Genomic DNA, 17,347 nt, shown 5'->3' on the forward strand with positions numbered 1-17,347 from the left:
ATCAAAGAACTGGAAGAATTTTGTAAGGAAGAATGGGAAAAGATACCTCAAACAAGAATTGAAAAACTCTTGGCTGGCTACAAAAAATGTTTACAAGCTGTGATACTTGCCAAAGGGGGCAGTACAAGATATTAACTCTACAGGGTGCCCAAACTTTTGCAGACGCCATTTTTTTTGTTTTCTGTAATTTTGAAAGTGTAAATGATGGAAATAAAATCTAACTTTTGTTGATATATTATAAGAATGTCTAATCTGTAATTTGATGGCTTTTGGAGATTTTTCCATCTTTCCTTGGCTTCTTTATGCACATTAATAATTTTTTTTACCTGGGGTGCCCAAACTTTTGATCCCCACTGTATGCCCTACCCTCTTCTCCTGTGCTGAGACCTTTACATCCTTCTGGAAGTCATGCAGGACCTTCTCCCTCACCTTATTCTCTTCACTGACAGGTCCACTCCAGATAATGGAGGGATGGAAAAGGTCCTGCACCACTCAGGATAATGGAGAGAACTATAAAAGGCCTCATCGCAGAAACAGAAGAGAGGTGAGTGGTATTTAATCATTTTTATGGTCTGCGAGAAACAGGATGGGTATCAGAAACATCGTTTAAATGTCTGGTATCACTATTGGGACATTAATTCAAATAATAGCTACTTTTCTGGTTTTGGTGCCTCACTGATCAGATTTTTGTGTATACACTATTCATATTTCTGGATTACAAATGCCTTGGATTTTTTACATATATTTATGAACACTTGGCTGAATTGCATATGCATTTGATTTCTGTTAAATGTTTCTGTGTATTGGTTTCTTCTCTAGGAAATAGGTCATGTTTTAGTCCGTTCTTTTTGCTTTCGGGCTTGTACCAGAAACAGCCCCTTGGATTGTCATTGTTATTGCATAATCCTTCTTTCTTGAGTGTAATGTTCCTGTAAAGGTATAGTTAGCCTTTTATCCTAATTATATGACATAATAATGACCCTTTGCACAGTTTTTCTAATTTGGAAGCTGTATGCATGGAAGTCTCTGAGCAGAAAAGTAGAAAGACTACAATTATAACTGTTGTTGTGGCCAGAGTTTCAGGAAATGAAGAGATGAAGAGGTGTCCAGGACCACAGTCTCAGCTACAAATACACCATAGACGTGATCAGGCTAACTGTATGTATGATATCATGACTAAACCCATGGGATTATAATATGGAATTATAATGTAAATGGGAAGGACAACTGCTGTGTGTCAGTAAAGAAGCATATATTTAAATAACCTGATTGACCCTGATGGAAATAACAAAAAAAACAACGGATGCCAGTTGAAGGGTAAAGAGTACATTAAAATCAAAGGGGCAGTTAATTGATAATTTTTTTAAATGTTTTTCTGACATTGGAAAGACATTATAGGGGCATTACGGGAGTATTCCAAGTGCAGAAAAGCGTAGTTAAAGGAAATCTGTCCTTAGCATCACCTGCACTGACCTGCTGTTACAGACTTCTAAAGCAGTTGACACTGATGCCAATGATACTTAGCGATCCCCACTCCATGCCTACATTCCACCACAGCCTCATTCTTAGTTATATGGAATCCTTCCCACCTCCCCTATGGACAGTGATGTCCGACTGACAATCCACAGAGCAATGCCTCCTCCATACAATGCCTCCCCCTTACAACTGGCGATTGCGGCAGAACGGAGGCAAGGAGCGGGGATCGGTAAGTATTATTATCATCAGTGTCTGATGACAGATTGCCTTTAAAAAAGACTATCACCCTGTAACGTATGCGTTCCGGCCAGACTCACTGGCCGTGAGCACTCTCCTCTCAGCCCCGCTCTCCTCTCATGGCCGGCTGGGATTCACATCGTGGGACGCACCCGCATGCAAATTCCAGCCCGTCACTCACCTCCTTGGTCTTCCGTGCTCTCAGTGCCGGCGCGTGTGCCCCCGCCTTCTATGGCGCGCGTGCTGGAGCTCTAGGATTTATAGGTCCATTAGGTCCATTAGTGTCATCCAATGCACCCTGTCTATAAGTATCTGCCTCTACCCCTGTCCTGTGCCAGATCTTTGTTGCCCTAGTGCCTGAGAGAAAGCTACTGTGTTTCCTGTGTTCCTGTTACCCCTGTAAATAATCCTGCTACTGTGCTGCCTGCCCTGACCTTTAGCTATCCTGACCACATCTTGTCTTTATCCTCTGTACCACGCTTCATCCCAGCTACCTGTGTGTACCAATCATACCAGGGGTAGCGACCTGGGTGCCGCCTGCCACAGCAAGACCATCCCGCTTTGCGGCAGGCTCTGATGAAAACCAGCGGCACCTTAAACTCTGCTCCCTTGCACGGCTCACGTCATCATCCACACAGGCCCAGAGGATCCACCACCTGACCCTTACACATCCCAAGATAGGAAACTTCTAATATAGCATAATCACATGTTGTTCTGGCTTCAGCATATTTTTGCGTAATTCATCTTTGACAGGAAGTTGTGTAGTCCTTTCATTTCCATTGTGGTGTTGTGTCAGCAGCTCCCGCCTCCCCCCTCTCTCCCAAGCCTCCGATATCTAAGGAGGCTTGGCTGGATCTTGTCTCTGAGCTCAAGCCCCACCCCCTGAGTGATGTCACCACCTCTGACCAGTCACTACAACCATCATCATCATCTCCTTGTCATATACACATATATCTTTATTGGGACATTTGAGGTGAATGAGGTGTGCTTACAGCATGCTGCCTTGTACTGAACAATGACAAAGATAAAGGAACAGGCAGGGAATAAGTACAGCAGCAGCTGCAACCTCACAGTGCAATAGTCTGCTGTAAAATGAGATGTTCTACAAGAAATCTGGAAGGGGAATTGGCAGGGACATATGACTGACTCAGAGTAAAAAAGCTGACCATGATTGTTTAGGTTGCAGAATTACAGTAAATCTTCGTTCTATAGCCATGACAGCCTCTTATAATAGATCACTCAAAGTACTTCCTTTCTATCTGCTGGGAAAACATTCCTAGATTTTCCTCAGTGTTGTGTTAGCACATGCTGGCGCAGTGTTTCTCCCAGTCATGGTTAATTTGAGACCATGTGAGATTTTACAGTGAACTATGTGAATGCAACAGAGCGACAATATAAATACATCTACTGATGCTAAAACAAAAAGATGTTCTGGTTTTAGCTGTATATTATATGTAGATTGTGGAACACACCAGGGACTGTGAATGAAACATCAGCCGAAAGGTTTTTGTACTATAGTGAGCTAAATTTATAGAAAAATCTCATGTCAGTTAAACAATAAAGAATTGTGAGTGTTCTTGTATTATATACACAGATAAGCTGTCTATAATAGCCATTAAGTGTGTTATTGCTCACTTTTTGGCACTTATCCTTTTTAACTATGTTTTATTTTTTCATTTGCTTTGTATGAATTGCATTATGTACTATATGTAAAGCAAATAAAAGGGGGCTTTTCTAAAAAGCAGTTGCTCAGGATCTTGTGCCAGAAATTCTGTCTGTGCCAGAATTTGCGCCAGAATTGAAAAACCCCCAACTAACTCTCCATTTTGCTAAGAAAATCCGAAAAAGGGGCATGACCGTCGGGGAAAGGGGGGGTGGTCACCAAAAAGGGGTGTGTTCCCGACATTTTCACAAAATCCCAACATATTTACTAAGGTTTCTACAGAAAATGTGGTGGAGAAAAACCCTACAGGTCAGAGCATGTGTAAAAAAAAGCAAAATGTAGGGAAAGTGGAAACTGTAGGGAAACCTTAGTAAATACTGTGGAAAATAAATTGTAGGGAATTAAAACCCACAAAGAAACCTACACAACACTCTTAGTAAATAAGGGCCATTATGTACGTTTCACCCAAAATATGAAGTTTTGTCTTTTGTGGAAGGTGCACGTACATTAGAAACAGACCATTGAAGACAGAATAAGACAGTATAATTCATCCATCTATTTTACATTTTCTATCTATCTATCTATCTATCCATCTATCTATATCTATATGCCTAATGAGGACTGAAGTATGCCAATTGACAGACCCTCCACCATCAAACTTGGGAACCTCAAAAAGGTAAATAAACTAATAGTATGTTTTTAAAATATAAAAAGACCTACCTACCCCCTAATAAAAATGTAAATCCTCCTTTTGCCATTTTCCATAACATCATAAATTAGAAAAAAAATTAAGTGATCAAAAAGTTCCTTCTCAACTAAAAGGGTACCAATAGAAATTACAGATCACGACATGAAAAACAGACCCCTCATGCAGCCCCATATATGGAAACATAAAGAGTTATAGGGGTCAGAATAGGGCAATTAAAAAGAAAAAAAAGTTGTATGGTAATACAAAAGTTATATAAATATGAGTATCATTTTAATCTGGTGACAAACACATTAAAAATTACGGTGAAGTGAACTGCCAAAAAACAGACCTCCTAAAAAAAGTAAATATTCTACATTAATCTATGTTTGACACAAATCCCAGTATTCTCTGACCAGCTGCCACATAAAATTTCAAATATCATACAAACATCATAATACACAATGACACAGATTTTAACACAGATTGCAATATACAATAAATGTTACTTTTTTAAACTATATTAAAATATAAATGTAAAATGTACTGCTTGATCTACTAACCTTTGAAAGCTGCCCAGTGCAATGCGGTGTCTCCTTCCAAATCACTCAGATGTACTTTGGCACCTTTCCCAATAAGATAACAACATAGGGCGGTCTGTCCATATTGAGCAGCAGTTATTAATGGTGTACACCCCTTCTGATCTTCTACATCTATAGAAACTCCTGCTTGCACAAGTAGGTCAACTACAGAGATGTAACCATTGACTGTAGCCCAATGAATGGGGCGCTGTCCTGTCTCAGACTGGCTGGGCAGGTCCACAGGTCCTTTACAGTCCACGAAGAGCCCCATGAGGTCCATGGATCCTGCCAGGGCTGCCCAGTGAACTGGCGTGTGTCCTTTTTCATCATAATTTCCCAGGACTGATGGGCCCTCCTGGTCAATTATTTGCTGGCACTTCTTCAGGTCGCTGGCACAGAAAAGTAGAATGCATCAACCAGATTCAATGAGAAGAAAATATACCTTACATTTACCAAATCCATCAACAAGTAAAAGATACGTTTTTGTCATTTTTAAATGTGGACTTTGAAGCCATCATCTGAGCTCAATAATGTCCTCAATGCAAAACCTTTATTTCTAATTCTACAACCACTTCAGTAATAAGTTAATGTTGCTAAAAATGTAATTTCAACCAAGTGAAAAATATCAACATATTTATAAAAATATTTTATTAATTGAAACAGATTGAGAACTTAGTTTACGAATTTTCCCTAGTCTGCAGCATTAGTCATGAAGTACATGTTTCAACACACATAAGTGGTCATAGCCCCATATAGCCAATGTGTACATACTGAATATTAGCCAGCATAGCTGCTTATTAAAGTTATTAATGATGTGTTAATAACATGTAGCATGACATTATTCTATACTTAGACGCCTTCATCAAATTTGTGAACGTGTCCATTTCTACATGACAACTACTATTACAATGGCTATCTTTAGGTAAGATCTAGCTTAACACTGTGATCCTCCTGAATTTTATCAGTGCTTTTTAATCAAAATTGTATTTCATTAATATGTATTAGGGTTCTGCCTATGCCCAGCCCTCCTAAAATACATAACTTAGTAGTTTCTACATGCTGATGCCTATGCTGTCACCCCTCATATCCTCATCTGACCAACAGTCACTAGACAAGTCCAGCCCATTGACGTCTTCAGAGGCATGCAAACCACTTAAAGGGCATTTCCACCTAAAACAATAGGTTGCTTTTCTATTCACTTGCAACTGCCATGTTTGCTATAGAGAGAGAAGACTATGCTACTATAATGGTTCTCTCTTTTGTCCTGGCTTCTTAGCAACTGCCAACAAACTTTCTTAGCATATACTGCTGGTAGCAAAGTAGCACTTTAAGTTGCTAAGAAACTACAAAAGAGTGACAACTGACATGTCTCAAAATATGGGAACAGCTGTGTCTGTCAGCGTAGTGTCCAGAGCATGGAGGCGCTACCAGGAGACAGGCCAATACATCAGATGTGGAGGAGGCCGTAGGAGGGCAACAACCCAGCAGCTACCTCCGCCTTTGTGCAAGGAGGAGCACTGCCAGAGCCCTACAAAATGACCTCCAGCAGACCACAAATGTGCATGTGTCCACTCAAAAGGTCAGAAACAGACTTCATGAGGGTGGTATGAGGGCCCGACGTCCACAGGTGGGGGTTGTGCTTACAGCCCAACACCGTGCAGGACGTTTGGCATTTGCCAGAGAACACCAAGATTGGCACCCTGTGCTCTTCCCAGATGAAAGCAGGTTCACACTGAGCACATGTGATAGACATGACAGAGTCTGGAGACGCCATGGAGAATGTTCCGCTGCCTGCAACATCCTCCAGCATGACCGGTTTGGCTGAGGGTCAGAAATGTTGTGGGGTGGCATTTATTTGTGGGCCGCACAGCCCTCTATGTGCTTGCCAGAGGTAGCCTGACTGCCATTAGGTACAGAGATGAGATCCTCAGACCCCTTTTGAGACCATATGCTGATGCAGTTGGCCCTGGGTTCCTCCTAATGCAAGACAATGCTAGACCTCATGTGTCTGGAGTGTGACAGCAGTTCCTGCAAGAGGAAGGCATTGATGCTATGGACTGGCCCGCCCGTTCCCCAGACCTGAATCCGATTGAGCACATCTGGGACATCATTTCTTCCTCCATCCACCAATGCCACGTTGCACCACAGACTGTGCAGGAGTTGGCAGATGCTTTAGTCCAGGTCTGGGAGGACATCCCTCAGGAGACCATCCGCCACCTCATCAGGAGCATGCCCAGGCGTTGTAGGGAGGTCATATGGGCACGTGGAGGCCACATACACTACTGAGCCTCATTTTGACTTGTTTTAAGGATAGGTGATAAGATGTCTGATCGCGGGGCGTCACGCCGCTGGGGACCCCCGTGAATCTCCCTGAGGCACCCGGCGTTCGTTTAGAGCATAGGGTGCAGCCCCAGAGGCTCGTGACATCACGGCCACGCCCCGCTGGTGACATCACGGCCACGCCCCTCAATGCAAGTCTACGGGAGGGCATGCCCCCTCCCATAGACTTTCATTAAGGGGGCATGGCTGGGATGTCTCAAGTGGGGCATGGCCATGACATCACGAGCCTCCACCCTGCATCGCCTGTCATCCGGCATGGAGCGGATAGGGAATAAAATGTCTAGGGGCAGAATACCCCTTTAAAGGAGATATCCAGTGGTGAAAAACTTATCCTCTATCCTAAGGATAGGGGATAAGTTTCAGATCACAGGGGGGGTCCGACCGCTGGGGCCCCCCACGATCTCTTGTATGGGGCCCCGACAGCCCGCGGGAAGGGGGTGTGTTGACCACCGCACGAAGCGGCAGCCGACACCCCCTCAATATAACTCTGCCTTCGGCAATCTCCGGCTCTGTCATAGCGCTGTATTGAGGGGGCGTGTCGGCCGCCGCTTCGTGCAGTGGTCACTGGCCAGTGAGCCGGGGCCCCATACAGGAGATCGCTGGGGGCCCCAGCGGTCAGACCCCACGCGATCTGAAACTTATCCCCTATCCTTGGGATAGGGGATAAGTTTTTCACCACTGGACTACCCCTTTAAGGTAATTTTAAAGGCCCCTATCCAAATGTTTTTCCTTCCTGTGAAAACCGCTTTAAGGGTCTATTCACACGTACAGTAAAATAATCAGTATAAGGCTATATTATATAGTAACTGTATTCATGTTCACAGTTGAGAACATATTGTGAGTCATTTGATGTACGCGTGGGGCTTCTCCTACGGTGAATGTACCATATTTATATCCTCAACAAGGCTTCTATTCCAGCTAAGAAGCTGAAAATCCTCATCTGTTATTGTAAGGCTGTAAATGGGTCCCGGTGCTTACTTTTCCATTAGTGCCCTTTGTAACTCCTACGGATACTCTCTCTCTCTCTCTCTCTCTATATATATATATATATATATATATGTACATATAAGTCATTGAGATATTTACCCTTTGAAGTCTTCTACTAAAAAGTAATTCATGCAGTCATAAAACCTTCGCTAGTAAATGACCATGCACTGTTTACCAAAAGCTATTTTCAAGCCATTTAGTGGAAGTAAAGACAACCTGAGACCTCTCCTGACCTTCTTGTTTATTAAATACAGTGATACTTCAACTTACAATGGCCTCAACATACAATAGTTTCAACATACAATGGTCTTTTCTGGACCCTTGTAACTTGAAATAAGACTCAACATACAATGCTATGGAATCTGTGAAACATGTCAATGGCTGGAAGAACCGACCAATCATAATGGACATTTCACTGGTAAAGCCCGTGTATTCCTAAAGTGCATGAACTGAATTCCTGTCTGGTAGCGCCCCCTACAGTACAGGGAGGTATTACATGTTCTGTACTCTTTACCTGTGCCACAGTTAGCTGCCCATTTGGACACCAGGTGAGGGCGGCTCCATTTTACTTTTTTAGGACATTGCGTGGTCTGAACAGGACCCTGAAGAAGCTCCTGTCCTCTACATAGACCAGTGTTTCCCAAAGAGGGTGCCTCCAGCTGTTGCAAAACTACAAATCCCAATGCTGGGAGTTGTAGTTGTGCAACAGCTGGAGGCACCCTCTTTGGGAAACACTGACATAGACAGTGATTTACAGCTCCCAGCAGATCTTTCTTACTTTTATATGTAAGGACTTGCTTTATATGTATTAGTTATCTACTTATTTATCTTTAATCCTCACTTTTTCCTATTTTTGGATGACATTTTGGTGGCTTCAGAACCAATTACCAGGTTTCCATAGAGTTATGGTCTCAACATACAATGGTTTCAAAATACAATGGTCATCCTGGAACCAATATTGTAACTTGAGGGACCACTGTACTTGTATTCCCAATAATATTCCAATTCTGGAGCTTCCTTTAGCATAGATCTATGCTATGCCACCCCTCTAATAGGGAGCATTCACATCACGTTTTGGGGTTACGCAAAGGTGTAGCTTCTGGGCCCCGATGCAAAATCTGCAACAGGGCCCCATATGCCAATTAAAATACTGGTCTCTTATGGGGCAGCTGTGCTTTGGGACCCCTTAGGCACCAATGCCCCGGTGTGACTGCTACCTCTGCTATCTCTATAGCTACGCACCTGGGGATACGGGATCTGCACCCCATTCATTTGAATGAGCTGGACAGAGTCCGCTAGTGACTCCAGTCAACAGTTTTTTTTTGCCAGGCCAAAACTGCGGCAGACCACGGCTTTCAGTCCAGAACAAAACTGGATACAGTCCAAAAATGAGCTGTTATCAATTTCCCATTATCAATGAGACTAATACTAAGCCTCCAGTGGTTCTGCATCACTTTCCTGTACACTTTCCTGGCACTGTCACCATCTTTTTTGTTGTTGATATGTTGTAGTACATATGTACTACAACATATCTCTAATATAGTTTCATTATTTTTTTTTTTATTATAAGGGTGTAATTTGGGTTTGTGATGGAGGAAACGGGGTATGGCAGGGAGGGGGTTTGACGGAGGGAACGGGCTAGCGCCGTAGCGCCGCATGGCACTAACTTATAGTTTATCTACACAGGGTGCCTCCAGCTGTTTCACTACTACAACTCCCAGCATGCCCTGACAGCCAATAGATGTCAGGGCAAGCTGGGAGTTGTAGTGGTGAAACAGCTAGAGGCACCCTGTGTAGATAAACTAAGGGCGGAAGTCCCCCCCCAGCAGGCATCAGTGACGTGGTGCCTGCTGGGGAAGTCTGCCTGGTAGTGAGCACACTACCAGGCAGAAAAAAAGTTATTTTTTAATATAGTAAAAATAAAAATTAAAAGCAGGGAGGGGGTTAGGGATAGATGGGCAATAGGCAGGGACAGAAAAAATAAAATAGGATGGTGGGAGCTACCCTTTAATTGAATAGAGACCCCCTAAAAGTCCTATGCATCATTGCCTTGCAAAAAAAGTAACGACTCTGAGGCTATGTTCACATGGTAATTTCCACCGACAGCGGAAATGCACCATCTCATAGATTGCAATGAATTTCTATATGGACTCCACAGAAAAAATTGTTATGACTATTCTTTCTGCGGACGCCGGAATCTGAATTTCCTTGCTATAAACATCTGGTGTGGTAATTCGGCAATGTAAACAGTGCAGCAGAATCCCATTGAAATCAATAGGACTCTGCTGCTGTGGAATACCTTGCGGAATTCTTTGGAATTCTGCATGGAAATTCCATTGTGTGAACATAGCCTTAAAGGGATACTCCGATGCTTAGACATCTTATACCCTATCCAGAGGATAGGGGATAAGATGCCTGAGCGCTGTCACGTCCACTCCCATAGGCTTGCATTGAGGGGCGGAGCGTGATGTCACACGGGGGCGCAGGTGTGACGTCACACGCCGTCGGCCCTGTGGTCGCCGGTAATCGGACCCGAAGCAAACACGCTCCGGGGACTGATTATAAATGGGGTGCCGCGTGCAAGATCACAGGGGTCCCCAGTGGCGGGACTCCCGCGATCAGGCATCTTATCCCCTGTCCTTTGGAATAGGGGATAAGATGTCTAAGCACCGGAGTACCCCTTTAAAAGGTAGGGTTGTCCTTAAAGGGGTACTCCCGTGGAAAACTCTTTTTTTTTTTTTTAAATCAACTGGTGCCAGAAAGTCAAACAGATTTGTAAATTACTTCTATTAAAAAAATCTTAATCCTTCCCCTAATTTTTAATGGCTATATACTACAGAGGAAATGCTTATCTTTTTGGATTTCTCTGATGTCACGACCACAGTGCTCTCTGCTGACCTCTGCTGTCCATTGTAGGAACTGTCCAGAGTAGGAGAAAATCCCCATAGCAAACATATGCTGCTCTGGACAGTTCCTAAAATGGACAGCAGAGGTCATCAGAGAGCACTGTGGTCATGACATCAGAGAAATCTAAAAAGTAAAGCATTTCCTCTGTAGCATATAGCCCCTAAAAAGTACTGGAAGGATTAAGATTTTTTAATAGAAGTCATTTACAAATCTGTTTAACTTTCTGGCACCAGTTGATTTAAAAAAAAAAAAAGTTTTCCACGGGAGTACCCCTTTAAAGGGGTATTCCCATCTCAGACATCTATGGCATATATCCACAAGATGCGACAAAAATGTCTGATTGATGCAGATCTCCCCTGTGAGACCCACACCTACAGATGTCTTCGCACTTACTGTATATTATCTCTCATTTGAGTAGAGCATGTCGAGTAACCCTTTATTACTTCCTATACATAGTTGCAGGGCATTTACCATTCCTTCACTGCCTTGAATATATCTGCTGCGATGATGCCATCCATGCCGTGGTCTTCTCCTGGGGCACCACAAGTCCCAGCAGTTAGTGTTTTCTGCTGTCCTCTGTGACCAGTCCCCCTCTTCCAAAGGACCAACGGAGGTGAATTTGTTGGTTTACCATAAACCAAAGCCAGGTACAGGTCTCCCAGCAATCTGTTAAGCCAAAGGAAGAGCAAAGAAAAAAAGCATAAAATGACTATACTACTATTTACTATTGCTAAAAATGTAAAAAGTTATTACTTACACACACAAAGCAATATCACAATGATCTAAACCGAATTGTATTGTCTAGACCAGTGGTCTCTAAACGGTGCACCTCCAGCTGTTGCAAAACCAAAACTCCTAGTGTCCCATCCGTGACTGCTCAGAGTTGTTGGCTTGTAACATCTGGAGGTCCACAGTTTGGAGACCACTGGTCTAGACAAACCACAACATTACCCAGGGGGAAAAGTGTACCGTAAAGCTTGAGGGAATTATACAGCTATCTCTGCCATCTTGACAAGTGGGACAATTCCCCCAAAAAGGGCGGCTCTATGTAGGAACTGAACTGTTTACTATACTCTAGATCAGTGGTCTCCAACCTGCGGACCTCCAGATGTTGCAAAACTACAACTCCCAGCATGCCCGGACAGCCGTTGGCTGTCCGGGCATGCTGGGAATTGTAGTTTTGCAACATCTGGAGGTCCGCAGGTTGGAGACCACTGCTCTAGATAGTTTGATTTATAAAAATGTTTGACAATTAAGAGCAATACCCAAATAGAATTATCTAGATCATTCCCATGGTTCCATCTAGCTAACCAGTCGAGTAAGTTTCAGCAGGACAGCATGGCAGGAGTTAATCAGTCATTTAGTATAGATACGGATCAATGTAGAACAGTGGATTGTTTGGAGGAGGCTACACAAGCATTGCCCTATGAGCCATCAATGCCGTCATGTCAGATCGCTCGGCAGTCAACGTACACGTCGAGAACTCTTCTCATCCCTTCCCAGACTGTCAATACAAAGACAAAGTGACGGAACGGCACCTCCGCAAGTGCGGTTACTCACCAAACCCTGCGGGATGCTGGAACAGTCAAGCACCATCCGGCTTCGCTCTCTGTCCCCTGGTGTTTCACTTGTTGCTGTGGCATCTGACCTAGCCTCCAGGTCCTTCACGTTGCAGCACTGCCAGGATTCCCCCCTCAGCCACACCTCCAGGGGGCGTTCCTGGCCACTCTGCCGTCTTTACGGCATCTGAAGCAGTTTTAGTGTAAAGACCAGTTTGTCTGGTTCGTTGCAGTTTACATTAAACAGCACATATATACGTTGTGAAGTGGATGTATGTGTTTAATCACGTAGGTGTCATTAGGGACGGTATATATAACAACCACAGTATATACTGTATGGCGGAATTAGAACAATCAAGAATGAAAGGGGGTGAAGAGTGTTCACATATGTTGGGAAGACACTTTATTAAATGTTACATATATGTGTGTGTATATATATATATATATATATATATATATATATGCACACACAAATATACACATACATATATATATGTATATATATACACACACACATATATATATATATATATATATATATACACATATATGTATACAAACATATATATATATACACATACATATATATATATATATATATATATATATATATATACAAAAACACACACACATATATATATATATATACACACACACACATATACATATTTATATATATACAGATATATATGTATATATATATATATATACACACACACATATATATATATACACATACAGATATATATATATATATATATATATATATACATACACACACACACATATATATACACACACACACACATACATATATACACATACATATATATATATACACATACAGGTATATATATATACATATATATACATACAGATATATATATATACACACATATACACACACACACACACACACACACACACACACATATATATATATATATATATATATATATATATATTAGGAAAAGACAAAAGCAGCTGTTACGGTACAGTACGTAGCCTTTATACTGTGTATATATGTAAATACCAAGTAGAGAATTGGTATATGGGCTAATGTAACATAGAGACGAGTATAAATATGAATTATAGTGACTGATGTCTGCACACACTACTGATATGAGCGTGCATACAAAAACATCAGCACTGGAATTTGCGCGCTAAAGCAAATAGTGAATGGTCACTAATGTGTAGAAAAAGCCGCTATCCTCAATTTTGAGAGTGTTCTCAGATAGAGGAAACGGTAGCTCCTATTTATGTGTTGTCAGATCGGATGAAGAAATGGCATGTACATACATAAGTCACAGACTGGATAAAGGGTAAAGCAGTTTCTGCATCAGTCTAATGCAGTGTGCAGTGTACAGTGCCTTCGGCTGTCTGGGCATGCTGGGAGTTGAAGTTTTGCAACAGCTGGAGACATGCCTTTTGGAAAACACTGGTCTAATGCCCTGTATTCAGGCTTGATAAAGGAAAATTTTGCCGAAACGTTGCATGTTTATGGGGAACAAATAAAAAAAACACAGCTTGAACGCTATCCTGAGGCTCCTTGCATGCTGGGGTCTTGGATATATTTTGCGTTCAGCAGAGCAAAATCAAGAATAATTCAGTTGTTCACCCAATCCCTTTAGCGCCACTGTCTAAGTATATGGCTCCAGTAGTATTGCTTTAGGAGCAGAATGTGATCCAAATTCTCATTTTGTACAGAAAACCTGATCTTGTCTATGCATCTTGGATCATCACCTCTATGGCTTTCACCAACATGCCAGGCTATTGGCGTGTCCCTGGCATGTGTAATGTAACTCACATGCTCCAAAATCCTTACATAGAAGAGTGGGCACAGATCTGGGAAGTATTTCCCTCCATCCCCAGCATTGTTGTAGGTACTGGCAGACTTTTCCGTCCCCACATTTATAACACCCACTTGTTGGTATTTTGTCAAGAAAAGCTATTGGGGCTACCAAGTAATCAAGATGGTATGTGTTTATCACCAACACTCCTTTTTCTGCATGTGATGTGTCAACTGGTGCCAGAGAGTTAAACAGATTTGTAAATTACTTCTATTTAGAAATATTAATCCTTCCAGTACTTATCAGCTGCTGTATACTACAGAGGAAGTTGAGTTGTTCTTTTCTGTCTCTCTACAGTGCTCTCTGCTGCCACCTCTGTTTGTGTCAGGAACTGTCCAGAGCAGAAACAAATCCTCATAGCAAACCTCTCCTGCTCTGGATAGTTCCTGACACAGACAGAGGTGTCAGACTGGAAAGAACTACACAATTTCCTCTGTATTATACGGCAGATATACAGAACCTATGCTTAAATGGGCACTCTCACTACATTTTTTTTAGCTATTGCACTCCTTATGGTAAATAAAAATTATTTCTAATATACTTTGTTTAAAAAAAAATGTTTTTTTTAAATGTTTTATTTGTGCTTAAAAAAGCTCAAGAGCACATTTCCCCCCATCTCATACACAGACTTTGGACCGAAGCCCAAACACAGGAAGTGCAGCCTGGAGTGCTGAGGGGGGGTGTGTCCAGCCTCATCCAATCATAGCTCCTCTCACACTTAACTGCCATATGCTGTTGGCTGGACACCCCCCCCCCAGCACTCCAGGCTGCACTTCCTGTGTTTGGGCTTCGGTACAAAGTCTGTGTATAAGATGGGGGAAAATGTGCTCTTGAGCTTTTATAAGCACAAATAAAACGTAGAAAACTTCATTTTTTTTAAACAAAGTATATTAGAAATATTTTTAATTTACCATAAGGAGTGCAATAGCAAAAAATAGTTTCACTGGTGGTGCAATTCCTCCTAAGATATTGGCCTAGATTTATCAACGTGTCCGATGTGCAAATCTCTCTCTCTGCCTTAGGGTGAATTCAAGTGCTAGTAGCTAGCAGCGAGTTTCCCGCTGCCGGAAACCCACTGCGCGTTACACTAGCATTGATTTAAATGGGTCCGCCGACAGTCCGCAAATCTGACACTATTGCGGACCGTCTGTGGACCCATTCAAATCAATGGTAGTGTAACTTGCAGCAGGTTTCCCGCAGCATGAAACCCGCTGCTAGTAATAGCGTGTGAACGCACCCATAGAAGGAATTGGTCCAACAGTAGCAAATTTTGGGTATACCCTCTTAGGGTAGGGTCACATGAAGTGCATCTGCAGCAAATTTTACACTGCAGATGTGCCAATGAGCGATCTCCCTGCTGGGGCTGGGCAGCTCAATGTGTCTGTTCGCAACTGCGGATTCCCAGACAACAGTCACGAGCGGACACACAGAGTTACCCAGCCGCAGCAGGGAGCTCACTCTTGTGACTATCGTCGGAACATCTGCAGTGTGAAATATGCTGTGGATGCGATCTGTGTGACCCTACCCTTAAGGCGGCCCAGATGATAGCTCTCCCACCTCAGGATCTGTTGGTAAATGTGGCTTTTCTGTAAATTGTACTCTGTAGATCACTGTGTTTGTCTCAAGAGGTCAATTTCAAGAAAAGAATTAGGCATTCAACAATAAGCTTATAGGGCTCCAGTTCACTTGTGGAAATCTGCAGTTTAGTTACACAATCTTTTTAGGGTCATTGCCCCACTTGTCAAGTAAGTGGAGGGATAGTTAGCTTCATAATTCCCTTGAAATGCAATCTCCCCCCTACCCTACGCACCCCTTGTTATTTCAGTACTATGGTGACAGGGGTGTTTAGTAAATGTTCTATTTGTAAGTTATGCCCCATTGGGTTTATTTTACTATTCATTTTAAAAGTTACATTTTATTTCCACAGATTGCTAGAAGTTATGTACCTTTTTTTGGTTTACAGTGGGCCTACATAATCCCCACAGGCGTTTCATTGTGAAAGCGATGCATTCGATACACAGAGGCATGCAGCAGTCCCCAGACAACAGCATAGACACTTAAAGGGTTTAGCGATAAAAAACAAACACACACACACACAGCTATTTGTTTATTTTTTTCAAAAACAGCACCATTCTTGTCCTCAGATTGTGTGTGGCATCCCAACTTGGCTCCATTTTCTTAAATAAAACTGAGCTTCAATACCAAACACAACCTAATGACAGGGGTGGCACTGTTTTTTTTTATTTATTTTTTTAAAGAAATCAGCTCTGTTTTTTTTTTATATACCTGGATAACCCCTTTAAGGTTTCTGTGTGGGGCTGCTCTATTCAAGGTGATCTCCCAATTTGTCATGAAAGGTGCAACGAGTTTCAGGTCAAGGGTGTGTTAGCTTTATATTCCACTCAAGCCTTAGGCTATGTGCACACTAAGTTTTAGATTTTTTAATTTTTTACACTAAATGCTGCCCTTTTATGTTTCGAAAAAAGCCACGAAACTGGCCATATTTTCTTACTTTATTCTATTGAATTAATGAGAAAAAAAAAACTATTGTTTCCACTTATATTAATTACCTCCCTAATTGTTACAAGGTTTAATTTAAAGGGGTATTCCTAACACCAAAGGGTAGGAGATAACAAGCTTATTGGTGGGTTTCATGAGAAAGGAGGAAAAATGATTGGCAGCATGTGCTTCATGTGGCCCCCACAACAGTGGTTGTAAAGACCTAGTTGCACATTTAAAAAGACACTGTCATTTGAACAAACTTTGCATAGATCAATAGTACAAGCAAATATAAGTAACTTTGTAATATTTATTAGACAAAAATGCTTCTTTCTGCTGTTATCAAATTTTTTATTTTTCACTCTGAAAATCAGCTCAGCTTTGTCCTGTGTCTGCAAGACCAGCCAATACAAGTCTATGGAGGGGGAGGAGGGAGCTCCCCCCACTGGCTCGGAGAGAATTGCTAATTAAAAAAAAGCCTGCAATGCAGAAAATTACCACATACAAGTTATAAAAATGGCCAGAAATAATGCAACCTTTCATGTACACACAGACAGAGGTCA

The 17,347-nt window shown here is 42.1% G+C and overlaps 1 protein-coding gene across 2 annotated transcripts in view; it reads right to left on the reverse strand.

Moving 5' to 3' along the window:
- Positions 1-12,568, reverse strand: part of LOC130361127 (uncharacterized) — a 43,001-nt gene extending 30,433 nt beyond the window's left edge. For both annotated transcript variants that reach the window (XM_056563729.1, XM_056563739.1), the window contains exons 1-3: positions 12,437-12,568; positions 11,348-11,542; positions 4,625-5,031 (exon numbers count right to left, since the gene is read on the reverse strand). In XM_056563729.1, coding sequence (XP_056419704.1) covers positions 4,625-5,031; positions 11,348-11,394 — 454 coding nt within the window. In that variant the 5' untranslated portion in view covers positions 11,395-11,542; positions 12,437-12,568. The remainder of the gene's footprint in view (positions 1-4,624; positions 5,032-11,347; positions 11,543-12,436) is intronic.
- Positions 12,569-17,347: the final 4,779 nt, after the last annotated feature.

Source organism: Hyla sarda, chromosome 1 (genome assembly GCF_029499605.1).
Source record: "Hyla sarda isolate aHylSar1 chromosome 1, aHylSar1.hap1, whole genome shotgun sequence".
NCBI lineage: Eukaryota > Metazoa > Chordata > Amphibia > Anura > Hylidae > Hyla > Hyla sarda.